This window comes from Patella vulgata, chromosome 4, assembly GCF_932274485.2.
Source record: "Patella vulgata chromosome 4, xgPatVulg1.2, whole genome shotgun sequence".
Classification (NCBI taxonomy): domain Eukaryota; kingdom Metazoa; phylum Mollusca; class Gastropoda; family Patellidae; genus Patella; species Patella vulgata.
Window position 1 is genome coordinate 9,872,816 of NC_065882.2, and position 18,293 is coordinate 9,891,108.

An 18,293-nucleotide genomic window follows, 5' to 3' on the forward strand; every position below is an offset into this window, starting at 1 on the left:
ATAAAATAAACGCTGCTTTCAAATCCTGTATCAGGTATAAAATATTCATCAACGCTAGAAAAATCCACTATCTCCCCTACTATCTTTGCTTCTTGAATATGAACAGCAATGCAAACATGAGCAGTTGTTACACGGCTCACAATATGTATAAATTTCCGATAATTTGTTGCGGGACTTATGTTGACATTAGCCGAAGTAAATACTAGATCAATTACACAAGATAGGAAAACTCAAATCAACCCAATAAATTACATCATTATATGTATTACATCACACAGTCACATTGATTTGCTGGAAGTGAAAGGCTGGATGACGGCTAAATCTATTTGTTAAGGCCAGCTGAATTTTTGTCAAGGTCGTGAGATGTAAATAAGGTTAGGGCAAGTGATTGAAGGATAGGGTTAGGGTAAGCATTGGGGCAAGGTCCAGAGTTAGGGTTAGGATTAGCGCTAGCCCTATTTACATCTCGTGACCTATGACGAAAAATTGAGCTGGCCTTATCATTTAGCACTAACCACTGGATGACACAGTCAAATACATATTACATATTATGAGGATTAACTTGCTGCTAGACAAAATAAGATTCATGATTGAAATAATTACGCGTAATATCTTTCACGGAGCAATGGAAACATTCATCATGCTTACATATATGTCAAAATTCCTGACAATAATGTTTCTGATTCTTCTAATAATATTTCAAAATCAATTTGCCCAGAAAACTACGAATGTATTTATGACATTTTAAGGTATATTTTTTCAGATTAACTAATTCTGTGGTAGGTAAATTGTCTGAAGTTATATTTTTCCAATTAATCTAATCATTAATCTGTCTGACCAAGGAAATATGATTAAAACGAAAGCCCTACCTATATAACATACAACTGATCATTTTAATTATGAGTAAATAGGGGTTAACATCCATGTAATATTAATAATAATTGGGCCATTTTGGGAATAACATGTGGTACATTCATAGAACAATATAGCACAGATATAACTGACCTTAAAGATCTACAATGTGGTCAGATGCTAGTTTTATTTGAGGGAGATGAGAGAGAGAGAGAGAGAGAGAGAGAGAGAGAGAGAGAAAGAGATGGGATTTAACATCCACTTGACAAAAACTAGGTCATTTCGGGACTGATATATGGTTCAATTTTATTTAAATAATTCGCTTGCGCACAGGAGTCTTTAGCAGTGGGAGAAAACCGGAGAACACCCACGAGGTTGGACAGACAGCCCTACTTCTTGTCAGGTACAACTGGGGAATTGAAACCATGCCAGATGACTCAATGACAGACTTTATGATACAGCGCACACACGCTAACCATTCGGTCATCCAACCTCCTATTTGATTGAGCTATCATGGTACCAGTATTTGTAGTTTGAACAGATTAGTAAACATGAGAATACTTACAATATGGTCAAATGCTAGTTTTATTTGAGCGAGATATTATGGTACCAGTATTTTAATTTTTGAACAGATTAGTAAACTTTAAAATAAAATTCCAAAAAGGTGACGAAAAAACCTTACACTCAAAGGAAGGAAAGGGCGGAAGAGTCCCTTAAAACAGTACAAATCAGTTTGGATCTCAGTGATACGGCCGAGGAAAAACAGGAATCAATCCTTGTATATTGAAAGTTGAGAATACTTCGCTCAGAATAAAGTAATTTGACTGAAATTTTCAATATTTTCTTTTTTTATCATTTTTGAATTATTATAGCAAGAATGGCCAACTCATTAAACTTTTTAACTAATGTATCTTTAAAGATCTACAATGTAGTCAAATGCTTGTATTATTTGAGTGAGATACCATCCAGTTTTTGTAGTTTGAACAGATTAGTAAACATGAGAATACTTACAACAACATCAAAGTCTGATCCAACTATTGATGACCAACAGGATTTTAATGCAGCTTCTTCATCTGTTGTTAAATCACCACCTGTAATTATAAAACGACCAAATTTAAAACAAAATATTTCTATCAGTGTGTCACTATAACAACTGCTACATCAACATATCTGTTCCTCGTGATGCCTTAAATCTACTGACCAACACCACCAATTACACCAGTTTCTCCCATAACCTTGCAGCTTTGTCTGGGTTCACATACATATGAAAATATGTCTTTATCCTGTGACTTGATCAGTTATCACTGTGTAGCCTTGACTCTTGACAATGTTCGGCTATACCTTTTGACTTCCTTATTGCAAATAGCCAGACAGTTGTGTCGTATATACGCTCGTACCTCGTATAAATCCTTGATTTTTCCATGATGAAAAGAGCAAGAGGCAGCAATAAGTCAAAACTTTTTATTTCATTAAATTGATTAGCAGACCAAAGACTATGTGGCTCTAAGATTTCCAACATCAATGTGTTACCAATGATGTTGGGTTAAGAAAAATGGGATAACTTATCTGTTTGGTCAGACAGTAGAACGTACATTGATCGCTTCAGCTTTCGAATTTATTTGTTGAGACAATTGAATCTGCCACGATAATTCAAATTAATCATATTGGGCTTTCTTTTATTATCAGTTAATACTCTGGGGTTCATTTTTAAATTTATTTAAAGATTTTTTTTACCACTTCAATAAATGACCTTCAATAGAGCTTGTCATAAAAAGCAATGAAGAATATTAAGATTAATGGCAATAGAGGTTTAAACTCTATTTATTTAATTCTTGGTCAGTTGGGGATTAACATCGTATATTCTAATATCAATAAATTGCTTGGGGTCAGAAGTGTTTAGACGTGAGAGTAATCCTGAGTGCTCTGAGAAAATCCAGAGACAGAGACAGAGAGAAATGGGGTTTAACGTCCACCCGACACAGACTAGGTAATTTTGGGACTAACATATGGTTTAATTTTATTGCAATAATTCGCTTGCACGTAGGGGTTTTTAGCAGTGGGAGGAAACCGGAGGACCCGGGGAAAACCCACGAGATTAGACAGGCAACCCTACTCCTTGTCACGTACAACCGGGGATTCGAAACCAAGCCAGTTGACTCACTGACAGAACTTATGATGCAGTGCGCACACGCTAACCATTCGGCCATCCAACCCCCCTGAAAATCAATGGTATCCTGTTCTTGAATACTGAAATAATTATTAATTCAAAAAGATTTACTTATAATTGGTTATGATATGCAACAAGCATTTTTGGAATTAAACTTTTCATAAAAGTTATCTTAAAAATATGTATTATGTTAAGAGCTAAATCTTGCCTATAGCAGGTCTTTCTTCTGGTGTCAAATGTTATTTAGATATTTGTTCATGAGAGAGGCCCACAATCAACTCTCTAGAGCATCAAATGACTGAGATATTGAGTGGATTAGATAATGCACACCATATCTTCCTTTAGCGAGAGTATGGCAACACTCAAGGTAACAACCAAATGAAGGACTGAAAATCAAGACTTTGTTTATTATCAATGGGACTTAAAGGGACAATAACACTCTTGCTGGCTTGACAGCTCCAGAAAATAAAAAATAGCCTTATTCTAAGTACTAGATGTGTTAGTGTCCTACCTGTTGTGTAAATTATCCATTAAATCCTATTTTACTTGTCCAGAGGGTTCAAAAATATTTTTAAATCCAAGTCACATTTGAAAAGCTTTATGTCAGGCTTTTCAAATCATTTAGTTGAATTTTTCCAATTTTTTAAATAAGGTGTGTTAAGATGAAATTTGTATCACCGATTAATTGGAATATTGTAAAATAGTACAATTTGTTGACCAGAATAAAGATTGGGGCATATTATTCAGTTACAGCAAGAGTGGTATTGAGCCTTTAACTATTGAGAATATGAACTGTCAATCGACAATCAGTGGACACCTTTCGACTATTTCTTGTCAAAACTTCATCAAAACTTCAAACATTCATGAATTCAGAACAAAGTAATATAAGGTAATTTAATTGAAATTCATGTTTCATTATCTAGTTTTAATCTATTATACAAAGAACGGACAGTTATTTTTTATCTAATCTTAAACATGCATTATGCAAGAGCAAAATCTGCTTATTACAAGTCTTTCTTTAGGCCTCAAATGTTATCTAAATTATCAATTAGACATTAATTAACTTATCCAGACCATAATAAACTCTCGATGTCAAGGCTAGCCTTCGATGTTGACTGGATTAGATTTCTATATGCCGCTAACGGCTGTTGATAATTTAATAAAAAAAAGTGGATAATCGAGACTATGCTGTTTATATTAATGATTTTAGTAATGATGACCAAGACTATGCAAAAATTTCACCCGCTTCTTTCTCGGCTCATAGTGGATCAATTTGACTGAAATTTTCAGCAAATTACCTTTACACTATCTAGTTTTTAACTATTATAGCGAGAACTGCCATCTCTTTATCTTATCTCCCATAATTTATCTTTAAGCAAGAAGAATAATATTTGAAATATTTAAAGGGTAGACAGATATATCTGATGTATATAGATTCATCATGATTATTACCAGAATCAGGAAATGGTACCCTTGAGTGTCATTTCATCCAGCCTCATTAATGCTTGCTCTTAAAACTTTTCTCCATCTGTTCATAAAATAACTCGATATATACCGTACTACGGAAATAAGAAATGTTCTTGAGACTACCTGAAGCGCAATATCCCTTTGATTAATTTGGCACTTATCCAATTAACATACCCTGGACATTAGTTGAACTTAATCGAAAGCTTGACACTTAAAATAAATCAGGAAAAATATGAATGGAAGACAATTAATTCCTGATAGTTTGCTTTTGAAATGTACTCCAAATGAAAGTGTTTTAATATATAGATAATGACAAGGAACTTGATAAAAATGTCCCTGTGATATTATCGGAAATAATTTAAGTACCATCTTTATTGGAACCGTTAGTTGTTTGGCTATCATATCACAGGAATCAATTTAGTTACTGAAATGCAAATTGGACATCGTCTGTACAATTGCAGTTCTATTTGTACAACTCAGAACTAACGAGACATATTTATACTGGTATACTTAAAGACGCAATATAGATTTCAAAGAGAGAGAGAAAGAGAGAGAGAGACAGAGAAATGTGGTTTAATGTCCACTTGACAAAAACTACCTCATTTCAGGACTAACATATGGTTCAATTCTATTTAAATAATTTGTTTGCGCGCAGGGGCCTTTAGCAGTGGGAGGAAACCAGAGAAAACCCACGAGGTTGGACAGGCGACCCTACCCCTTGTCACATACAACTGGGGAATCGAAACCACGCCAGTTGACTCAATGACAGACTTTATGATACAGCGCACATGCGGTAACCGTTCAGCCATCCAGACTGTTATGCAATTTTAAAACACATCTGGCTGGCTTGTACGAAAAAGATAAAATTTTTTCCTTTACACCCACATTGTTAGACATCTGACTCTACAACTATGTACAGTCGTAGTCCGTTTGAAGTATAAAGCAGAAATCAGTTTGTTTACTCTCTGAAACTGTTGACAAGAGGAACAAAAAAAATCAGGTGAATATTATGACATTAGCTCTATCTGTGGACATAAAATTTCAATTCTAATTAAATCAGCACTTTTATCTTTGTTTTAAAACCCAAATCAAAGTCTATCTAGTTACTTTAAATATTTCTGTAACTTTGTGAATAAATAAGGGTGTTGGCTTATGTTGATGTATTCTGATACTTCTAGTAATTACTATGTACTCCGATACTTCAAGTAATTAAGTGATGCCATAACCAGATATAATGGACTAAACCATAAACAAGTACTGTACAGTTATGACGTCAAGCAGCTTAGGAAGGTGACCACTAATAATGGGTCTATCTTATTAAAGTCTAAATGTCAAGAGTAGGTATTATATAACAAGGGGAGCCAAGGTGGCTCAGTGAGTAAGACATTGGCTCGCTAATTCTAGAGGTCCCGTGTTCGATCAAGAGAAAGTCCATCAAGATTTAACGTGGTTGCCCCGTGTCTCTTAAAACATGTGTATCATGTGTTGAGCTGCGGTGGCTCAGTGAGTAAGACATTGGCTCAGTAACCTGGAGGTCCTGTCTTCGATGCCTGTTTTGGCTGAGAAAGTTCATCAAGATTTTAAGATGTGGTTGCTCCTTGTCACATAAAAGGTGTATCACATGTTGAGCTGCGGTGCCTCAGTGAGTAAATGTTGGCTCGCTAACCTGGAGGTCCCTTGTTCCATTTTTGAGTTTTGGAATTTTCCGGTATGATTCCCCCTTGTGGTGTAGGACAGAGGGCCTGGATAGGGCCAATGTATAGGCATTCAGACAGGACGGAAACCGACCTCCCGTATACATATTGCCGTGCATATAAAAGATCCCTCGGCAATTGGAATTAGATATAAAAGTAGGTTGTTGCGATGCTTGCTAACCATAGCAATGACTATACAGTTTGGCCGGTTGTCAACACAAATAGCTTAGTGGCATGGTTTAAGGTACTATTCGAATTTTGTACTGTAAATGGGGTTTATAGTAATGGACAGTCTAAAATGGGGTTTAACGTCCACTCGAATCAAAGCAGGTCATTTTGGGACTAATTTCAATAGTTTGCTTGCGATTAGGGGTCGTTAGTTGTGAGAGGAAACTGTAGGACCAGGACAGACAACCACACACTTTGTCATGTACAAGCGTGGAATCAAAACCACAACACTTGACGTCATGCCAGACCCTATGATGCAACGTGCACACATTAACCATTCGGCGACCCGAACCCCCAAGTTTGTACAAGGATTTTTAACACTTAGCCAAAGAAAATGCTTCATCCTTAAAACATTTTACTTTAAATTTCAATGAAAGAGGCCCCAGAACGATTTACTGCGTAACTTTCATTCTCGATTTAACGATTAAATGGATAAAATGGAGACTATGCTGTTTATCGTACTGACTTTAGTAATGAAGACCGAGGCTAGGCAGAAATTTCATTCGCTTAGTTCTCGGTTCATAGTGGATCAATTTGAATGAAATTTTCAGCGAATTGCCTTTCCGTTATCTAGTTTTTAACTATTATAGCGAGAACTGCCAACTCGTTATCGAATCTCCCATAATGTATCTTTAATGACAGACCTTCTGATCTAACGTGCACATGTTAAACAATTCGGTCAGTCACCCCCTCCACATCCCCCATGTGCAATATATCATTCTCATCCCCCATGTGCTATATATCACTCTATTTCACCAGTTGAATGGCCAGACAAGTGGGAAGCTGGCTTGAAAAATCAAGCAATTAAGTCAGTAGACAGATGTACCTGTAGCACGAGATAATTGACATCAACTCTCTATAATGACTATTATAAAGGTGGATGCCAAATACAGCAGAAAAATGTCCATTGAAACTAAAGATAGGTTGCCAGGCAACAAAACATACGCCCACAGCAGCTAAATCGTCCGGGCAGTCAACAAGAGTTGTTGCATATTTTTTCGGTAATGAAACATTTATAATACACTAAAATCTGATTAAGAGCAACAACTCAGAAAACCATTAGAATTTGTTTGGTTTTTATAAAGTTCTGCCCCATGCTAACGTTTTCTATACAAAACTTTTAATACTGTATCATGGATTTAGCTGTTCCAAATTCATTGAAAATCAATATACTTGTTCGTCTCAAGATCATTAACACTGTGTATCAATCTGAAGTCAATCGGATATTAACTTTGGCCTCTAGAGCGTCCACAAGATTTTTCAAAGTGATCAAGGGCCATAACTTTGGCAGTAATTATCAGAAATCTTTGAAAATCAATAGGATTCTTCGCCTCGTGACCTCAAACACTGTTTATAAATTTAAAGTCAATCAGATATTAACTTTAGCCTTTAGAGCATCCACAAGATTTTTTGAATTGATCAAGGGCCATAACTTTGGCAGTAATTATCGAAAATCACTGAAAATGAATAGACTTCTTCGTCTCATGACCTTAAACACTGTGTATAAATTTAAAGTCAATCGGATATTAACTTTGGCCTCTAGAGCGTCCACAAGATTTTTTGAAGTGATCAAGGGTCATAACTCTGGCAGTAATTATCGGAAATCGCTGAAAATCAATAGGTATCTTCGTCTCATGACCTTAAACACTGTATATAAATTTAAAGTCAATCGGATATTAACTTTAGCCTCTAGAGCGTCCACAAGCAATTGTGGACGCCGGACGGACGGACGGGGGCGACGACAATATACGACCACATTTCAATGTGGGCGTATAAAAATAGTTCCATATGTCATGTACATGTACCTTGGTTAAAATATGTCACATGAAAGAAGTGATTTAAAGGTACCACCTGATTGTGGTATACATGTATATATAATCTACTGTATTAGGGTAATACTTAACTTGGCAAAACGTTAATTGGCATAGGGCCGATTGTTCGACAGTTAGTTAAAATAACTGTTTAAATTGTTATGGCCTTTCATATTAACCCTCTTTATCTGGGTAAGAGACAAGAGGATATATCTTAACAATTCCAAAATGTAAACCTACATCTTATAAATACAAAGCTAAACTGAACTTAATCAATTTGGTATATATGGAATTTATAGACACCCAATCATACTAGGAAAATACTGGATTACCCAAAAAAACACCCATGGGGCAAGCACTGGGCAAAAATGTCAGGGTATCACTAACTGGCAACCTGACTGTTGTCTGCCAGTTTATTTTTATTTTTAAACTATATTTTATTCAATACGAATAGGATTGGGAACAGGCTAGGCCTATATCACCCCTCTCCCTATAGCTATTTGCCAGCTTATTGCGTGCTAGCTTGACTGAGAAGTATTTGAAGCAAATTTTTGATAGATTAATTAGTTTTGAGAAGTATTTGAAGCAAATTTTTGATAGATTAATTAGTTTGAATATATCTTTAGGCCAAATATATCATCAAATCACACAGTTTGTACGCGGGAAAGTATCTTTAACGACATACTGTCCTACAAGGCTTAGTTAAATCATTTAATCCTTGTCTCAAAAAGATGAAAAAATTCTAAGATTTCAAAATGATTGCAATTCATGAATGGAGGAAGTATTTGTTTAATTGGTAATCTCCCTAAAGATTAAGCAATGCTTGAAATTCCGGAATAAAGGAAGGAAAAGATTTATTAAACCTCAAATCCTTGTTAGATGTTGTTTTTTTTAGGTGTGTATTTGTTTAATTGGTAAAGCTTTTAAGAGAAATGTGACAATCGAAAGAAAAGATTTAGAATTGATTGATTAGTTTTGGCTGATCATCAATTTAAACACCATGACCAGTAAGACACTCAACATCTGAACAGATTCGTTGAAACCAAAATGAAAACAATTTCAAGTATCATGTAACGACCAGTTCAAAGACTTCAATAAGATTGGAAATATGTGAAGAGGAGGGCTGCATTTCCATCCTTTTGTAGTAGGCTCACTGAAACCTTCTTATCGAACAACACTCTAAGCACAGTTCAATATAATCCATTGGTAATATGTGCGCACATTTTCCAATATTCATCAATTTTTCCCACTTATCTTTGTCAAAGAGAGAGAGAGAGAGAGAAATGGAGTTTAACTTCCACTCAACACAAATTAGTAATTTCAGGACTAACATATGGTTAAAATTTATTTCAATAATTCGCTTATGCGTAAGGGTCTTTAGCAGTGGGAGGAAACCGATGGACCCGGAGAAAACCCGCGAAGTTGGATTCGAAACCACGCCATTCGACTCAATGATAGACTTTATGATACAGCATGTGCACGCTAACCATTTAGCCATCCAACCCCCAGGACCATAAAGATGATAAAATAATGAAATGTATAATTTCAATGTATATCATAATATACTTAAAGGACGCAAGTTGTTCACTCAACTTCATCTACAGTCTTCGACATTGCAAACACAAATTATTTGTCAATTTAAATCAACATTGATGTTGTTATCTTACCGTGAAAAGATGGGCTTGTGATATCTAATATTTAAGACAAAATGACAATTTTAAAATTGATACATGAATCATGTACCAGCATGCTTTCGAGCGCCATTTGTAATGATGCAACTTATTTAACGAGGCTAAACATATCCCACAAGAGAATACTACCTGTCTAGACTTGGAATAACCAGACGCCAAAGACTGACATTCAACTTGGACTTTTTGCTTATATTTCGCCTAACATATAACTCATTAGAAATTGCAGTAAAAACAGAAACGAATGTAAATCAGTTTGTACATATTCATATTACGATGCGACCCATTTGTGTCCACCTCTAGTTGCCAAAGAATAGAGATTTACCTCCTTTAAGTGTATAAATCACAATAAATTGCAATATTTTTTAACAGCATTACAAGCCCCAGTATAAAAGATATTTTTCACAGTGTATTGAAATACACATGACAATAGCTGCACTGAAATTTAGAAGTTACAATAATATGATTTTTGTTTGCAATATACACACTACCCTATAATAATATTAATCCTTGAGAGCTATAATAGATCGGTTTTAAGTTAAAATAACCTGTAGGACTTACTCCATATAATATCCTGGTTGCTTCTTATTTGACGCTGCGTCACAAATTTCATTCTGGAACAAGCAACTTATCTGCTACCTCTCACCAAACACTAAGACAGACATCCACCAAGAGACAGCTATATGTCACAACTGTCGTCCGCTATATTCCATGGCAGCCAGAGCAAATAACTGGTATAATTCCGTACATGTAATACTGATTAATATTCTATGATCGTTAATCGGTAATTACTAGAAGAACTGTGGTATTACTATCAGTTTACTCAACACTGCGATAGCTTGTTTGTAAAACACTCCAATGTTTCTAGTTCTTTACAATCTTTTAATCATTAACAAAGGTTAGTTATGAAGCCAGTATTAGCGATTTATTCTCTTTCTGTAACAAAAATACCATATTTGAAACAAATAAACCATAGAACACACCAAAAAATACCATATTCTAAACAAATAAACGATAGGTCGAAATAATTGTAACACTCCCCCCTAAATTAAAACAACCTATGAGGAACCAAAAGTTAGTTATGAAGTCAGTATTAGCGATCTATTCTCTTTATGTAACAATAATACCATATTCTAAATAAATAAACCATAGGTCGAAATAATTGTAACATCCCCAAAAAATCCAAATCCAAAAAAACAACCTATGAGGAGCCAGTAATGAAATTCTATTCATTTTCTGTAACAAAAATACCATATCATAAACAAATGGAACGAGGGACAGAAACAATTTTCAGAAATACCGAAAAACCCAATGAGTGAAGAATGGAGCCTTTATAAGTGAAAACGGCATTTATAAGTGCTCAATTCACTGTCTGTAACAAAAATACCATATCATTAACGGGAGTCTAAAATAACTTTAACACAAAAAAAAACCATAACCCACCCACATAATAAATAAATGAAGCAAAGAGCAGAGTGACCGAAAACGACAGCTTAAATAAATATAAATGACAATTCATATTTCCATGCACAATATTATCAAAACATAATAATAAAGCTAACTACACATTGCATTTGTGTTCTATAGAGTTTCCTTGCCATAGAAAAATCAATCTGTACAGCTATTGTGACCAATATCCATCTTAACACCTTTAATATCCTATAAAACAATTGCCTGCTTTTGTTCTTTGAGCAGCAAAACCTGATGAAAGGAATGGATTGGAAAGCTTCAATGAAAATCCTAATTAAACTCATAGCTAATCTTTTATATTAATTTATAAAGGGTTATAATAGAATATTCTAGACTACCAGACAATCTTCATGATATCAAGGTAAAATCACATGCTGGATATATACCTGGACCGCATTAACTGCATACAGGGGGTTATTTGAATGAACTAAAAGCCTTAACACCATTTTGAAACTTTCAACTTACTAATAATTCTGAAGTGAATATTAATGTTAAATAAAATATCCTAATGTACATTTACATAAGAAAGCATATACATGTACATACCGCAAAAACAAAACCTAAATTTGTTCCACATTTTAAATCAAAACAGACAGTTATCCAGTTTCCTTAATAGAACCCATACGACATTATTAACTGCAACAAAGCGATTCGTAAAACTGAAATTCAGCAATCTCTGTTCTACAGTATATTCATATTTAAATTTCACCGTAATATAGTATTATCTATACACCTCAATACAAGACATTCCAACAATTTACAACCCACAGTACTAAGAAGTAAATACCTCTTCAATGTTCAAGGTTCTGCCAATTCCAACTTAAGACAAATAATGAAGAGCGAGAGAGAGTTAAAACTAGAATTCAGAGATCTCTCTTCTACAAATGTAAATTTCATCTGAACGAAAGACAATTCCATCCCCTTAAACTAAAGGCAGATAATGAAAAGAGTGTAATCACTTTGATTGCATGATGTAATACTATTATTATCATACAACTGTCAACAGATTTAATATTGATACATTTATTCCAATATCCCATCTGTTTATAATCTACTATTTAAATTAGTCTTGGTAATCTTGACCGTTGAATTTACCACCACAACCTATTGTTACAGGCGTGAGTTCTCTTTGATTTAATTTAAAACAAAGGGTTGAGCTGCTTCATCTGCATCTTGGAATAACCATGGCCTAAGCAATATAACTGGTGACCTTAAGCAGCTAAATGGTTGTCAAGCAAAAATATGTTTAAAGGGTAAAAATTGATACAATTATGCCCGGGGTAATATATCTTTAACAATATTTACACCTTTTTGAAAGAAGAAATCATTATATAAAATCTATTGGATTAAAGTAATAAAGTATACGTATCTATTAGCCTGTTCAGGCACGTAAGTTAAACTGGTTTAAAATCCTTGGCAATCGTTAACCAGTTTTACTCAAAGGCAGAAGGCTTTTTTATAAGCTGTCTTATCTTGACCGTCTGAACGGGTTGGCTTAAAATCACTGGCACCAGCTTGTTTAGGGTCCCAAGCAGTAAGCTATCTTCTTGGCAAAATGACGACATGTGCCCAAGCGTAATTAACACTAACCTTTAACTGAAGAGGTCAATTTAGTTAAATTGGTTTGGTTCATAGTACTTGTGAATGCAACACTATCCAGTCTTAAAATCCCTGGCAATTTTGAGAGAGAGAGAGAGAGAGAGGTTTAACTCCACTGGATGGACACAAACTAGGTCAATTTGGGACTAACACATGGTTCAATTTTATTTCAATAATTGGCTTCGCATAGGGATCTTTAGCAGTGGGAGGAAATTGGAGGACTCAGAGAAATCCCACCCTACTCCTTGTCACATACAACTGGGGAATCGAAACCATGCCAGTTGACTCCATGACAGACCTTGTGATACAACGCGCACACGCTAACCATTCGGCCATCCAACCCCCCTTCTGGTCATTTTTAACAACCAGTAGTTTAAATATAAACGTCTAAACGGGTTATATCTTTAATAACATCTTTTGATGTATTTAAAAAAAAAAGAAAGAAAATCTGTACATAAATCGATGGATAAAGAAATAATAACAAGTTAATGTGCAGCAGAGTAGCTATCACCTAATATCACATGAATAAAACAGGAGATCACATCAAAACTATCAGATTACACTAATAAAGTATCCATCTTTAATCAGATCTTTTGATGTATTTTGAAAAAAAAAAAAAAAAAAAAAAAAATTGTGTACATAAATCGATGGATAAAACATCATATGAAGTTAATGTGTAGCAGTAGCTATCATTTAATATTGCACGAAATAAAACCAACACGTAGTCGTACTGATACAAAGATGAATAATTAAGTACCTAGTATCATGTTAGTCTCACCTTATAGTTCGATGGATATAAAATCAATAATAAATGATCACAATTCATACCTAATTATACCCAAGTATAGAAAACTGTATCATAAAAATTGGCAAATTAGATTTGCAAGCTCTTTACTTCTTTTTATTAGCAAATAAAATACTAAAAATAAATCATATATATAGTTGTGAAAATAAAAGGTTTTCTGACTTTACTATGGTTGAAATAGACCATTTACAACATCATCCAAATAAAATATTTATGATTCCTCATATGGAGAAAGGAGGGGATGGCTGGAATAGTTAGTACGTGCGGGCTGTATCATAAGGCCTGCCATTGAGTCAACTGGTGTGGTTTCGAAACCCCGGTTGTTCGTGACAAGGAGTAGGGTCGCCTGTCCAACCTTGTGGGTTTCCTCCGGGTCCTCCGGTTTCATCCCACTGCTAAAGACCCCCTACGCGCAAGTAAAGTATTGAAATAAAATCAAACCATATGTTAGTCTTGAAATGACCTAGTTTGTGTCGAGTGGACGTAAAACCCCTCTTATAGAGAAAACCTTTCTATCGTAAATTATCATATTTATTTTTTGTATATTACATGATCCAAATGCATAAAGAGTAAAATAAAAATCGATACTCAAAAGTTCATTATTCTTTTTAATTATTCAGATATTGGCAATTTAATTACATAATGACAGATGTAACATTTAAATAATAAATAATTTTTTTACTTTTAAAACGTGTGTGAATGATCTGGCTTTTTATGTATTTTATATTTCATTTCTGTTTTGTGAATTGCGTGTGTATAAAAACTGTTGATGTATCACTGTTAGATTTATTTAACTATTAAATATAATTGGATAGAATCACAAACAGGAAATCTACTTTAGTTTTTAGTATAAGCTCTTGTTATTAGATTGTTTATCTATTTTCCAAGTTTATCTAAATAGATATCCTTATGACAAATATATAATTTGATCCAATATAGACATTTAATAGGGACTTGGTTTAACGAGGACATCTATATAACATCTAATGCCTACATGTTGCTATGTCATGTCATACTATATCGACATCAGTCTACAAAAATACAGGTTTAAATGAGCACATGGTTTAATCCTGCATGTTGCTCATCCTCGGTACCCCAGTGGTATCGTTCCGTTTTACCCCACTAAGCCCCAAAATTATCTGCCCTTGATTCTCTGAACCAATAAAAATAGAGTTTACATACTAGTCTTAGCGTTTACGTTCACCACACTGATTCCGCTATCTTAGTTGCAATAAAATGCGAGTTACTTCCCTTAATCCACGCGATTTGTCGATAAAAATAGCACATGTATCAAGAGGGAATAATTTGACTATTTGTCTCCTCAGTGAATGGAACCATGGTTTAGTGGAGTAGAATGGAAGGAAACCACTGGGGATACCAAGGATTTCATATCATACCTACATCAGTTTACAACAGAAAGGGGTGTAGCGTCTCAACACTATACAATTGTCATTTTGAAACAGTATTCTTCATTTCAATGGTTACATACACCTTTACTAAATAGTTCTTATAGAATTCTCTAAAAGCCATGTGTACATCGATGTACCTCATTTTGTCGTCCCATCAGAATGACCAGGCACCACCCTTGACAAGAGAGAACCGAGCATGACATAAGTCTACAAAGAACTAAAACTTCCAATGTGATAAAATTACAAATCAATAATATAATCAATCATCAAGTTTTAAAAACAACAAAATCTGTAATTGTAATTATCGCTTGTAATACTGTGTTCACGAATGAATGAAAAGGCTGTACAAAAGTGCAAGTTGGTCAATGTATCGACCCCTATTTACAATTTCCCATAAAGCCATGTAGTTTTAAAGTGGTGTTTACTATCATGTAGTTTTAATGTGGTGTTTACTGTCATAAAGCCATGTAGTTATAAAGTGGTGTTTACTATTATATAGTTTTAAAGTGGTGTTTACAAAGCCATATTTATACCTACAAATGTATATTATATGAAACAGTCTAATTTCTGACATGCAAATCAACAAATTTTAAAGATATGTTATGTAAGATTCAGATAATGAAAAATGAATATATTGAAAACTTCAGTCAAATTACTTCCTTCCGAGCGAAGTTATTGCTGTTTGGAACACAATAGCTTCTAATTGTGTGATAGTGCTGAAACTTGGTGTTTTATTAGGATAACTTGAATAAATCCAATAAAGATCAACCAAGGTCAAAGTGGTCAATCAAGTACACGCTATACAATAGACTTCATTATAAATGTATTCAGTACTAGAATCTAGACAAAAGACCTCATTGAATATTTATACAAAAATTTCCCAATGAAAAAATGTTTCAAAGAATAGACTTTACTACTATTAAATTATTAATCAACAATTGTTTCAATTCATTGAAAATCACGAGCATCTCATGTTATAGAGAGTTGATTATGGTTTTGTCATGTTAATAAACATCTAATCAATAATTTACATAACATTTGGTGCCAAAAGAAAGACCTGCAATAGACAGATTTTTAATTCTTACGTAATACATCTTTAATAGCTAGACAATTCCATTTCGAACACAGACTGACAAATATTTCCGAAATGCAAGACTGGTTGATCAAAGACAAGTGGGATTTAAAAGTGTGAAGGTTATCACGATTCAGGAGTGCCAAATATTATCTATAACCTAAGTTTTATCTCAAACTCTTTATCTTAATATCTGCCTTCTGCTCTTAGTATCATTTATCTTGGATGTTATTTGATATGTTTTTGATATTTCAGGAAATTTGTTTCATGTAATCACCATATATCAACCTTAGCCAAAACTAACAGATCTGTAATTTTCACAGGTGCTGAGGTGTAAATTTACGGTACACTTAAAAAAAAAAAAATCCAAATTGGAATGGTATGTGTAATGGTATGTGGCATGTCTCAATGAGTTCACTTGAAGCAAATAATTGCCAAACATCAGCAATAAACTACACAAATTTCCCCTTATTACAGTCAAATTTCTTCTGAGAGCAAAAATTCAAAGAGACATAATGTTAAAACACTATTACGATGAGTGTTCTGCTTGCATCGCTACATCAATACTGATCCTATTACGAAGGTCCAACATTGTAAAAAAAAAATATGGGATAAAATAGTAATGTGCCAGCTAATAAACCTAAAATTAACTGAAATATTATCAAAACAATCTGGGGACCTTAAAACTTGCTGTCTTCTTCTCCTTGATTTAGGTATTGTTTTGACAGGAGGTCAAACTAAGTAATGCAGACTACATCCAATTCCACGAGTCACTGACCCACTCTGTAATCAAACCAATCACAAAATTCATTTACTGTCCACAGATTAGATATTAAACTAACATTTGAAACCTTTTTGGCCATTAAATCACATCAAGCTAGTAATGGGCCTTTAACTGATTTAAGACCCATTAGAAAGTTAATCTCCCTTGGGTGGAATAACATATTTCTATAAATCAAGACCATAAATCAAGAAATCAAGGCAATTTCAAGAGGCTTTTACGGGTTTTCGACATAGGCACTGCCAAGATATAACACAACTTGAATTTTAATTTTATGAAATGTAATAAATTTATTAGTTTATTGCAAGGAACGTAACAAGTGCTCATAAAAAGATATATTACTTTAAACATGCATTATGCAAGAGCTAAATCTGCCTATTGCAGGTCTTTCTTTAGGCCTGAAATGTTTTCTAAAGTATTAATTAGCCATTAATTAACTGATCCAGGCCTTAATCAACTCTCGATGGCATCAGATTTCTCCGATATTAAATAGATTAGAATGGTTCAGCGATACTTTGATTTAATCAAATATGGAGGACCGAGACTTAGCTTCGAACAACCAGTACGGTGGTTGAAATTATTGCACACGTCTGTCAAACCTTCAAAGGCTAATATCTTCGCTTGCAATAGAGTAATTTGAATTATATTTTCAAATTATTCATTTTACATCATCTACTTTCGAACTATTATAGCAAGAATGGCTAGTTCTTTATCTAAATCTTACATAATGTATCTTTAACAAGTGCTTATAAATTTTTTTTAATTTTATGAATTGTAATAAATTTATTAGTTTATTGCAAGGAACTCAACAAGTGCTCATAAAAAAATATATTACTTTAAGCATGCCAGTGTATGGATTTTTGATAAGTCTATGGTTATTTTGAATATGTAATTATTTAACATTTAATAACACATCCATTTTCTTGGTCAGAACAATAAACAATTTATCAAATGCACATGAAAAATACTTACTCTAAACTGTAAGTGTATGGATTTTCGATAAGTTTTAGATTATTTGAATATGCCATTATATAAAACTAATAATACATAAATTTTAACTTGAATTACGAATATTACCCATGATTTAGATATTCCCCGATAATAATCTAAATTTTTCCTAACACTCGATCCCTTTTTATAAAAAACCCAACACAACCAATTGTATTCGGACAACAGCTATTTTAACTGTCACACTGCAAACTCAATATTGGGTCACAAATCATTGGAAAATAAACAAACGCTGAATAATT

At 33.9% G+C, this 18,293-nt stretch overlaps 1 protein-coding gene across 8 annotated transcripts in view; it reads right to left on the reverse strand.

Annotated features, from left to right (window-relative positions):
- LOC126819075 (multiple PDZ domain protein) overlaps window positions 1-18,293 on the reverse strand; it is a 243,265-nt gene that overhangs the window by 112,807 nt on the left and 112,165 nt on the right. For 6 of the 8 annotated variants that reach the window (XM_056100527.1, XM_056100528.1, XM_056100526.1 and 3 more), the window contains one exon: window positions 1,864-1,943. In XM_056100527.1, coding sequence (XP_055956502.1) covers window positions 1,864-1,943 — 80 coding nt within the window. Of the gene's footprint in view, window positions 1-1,863; window positions 1,944-10,468; window positions 10,844-18,293 lie in introns of all 8 variants that reach the window. The other 2 variants (XM_056100531.1, XM_056100532.1) reach the window with 1 other exon arrangement.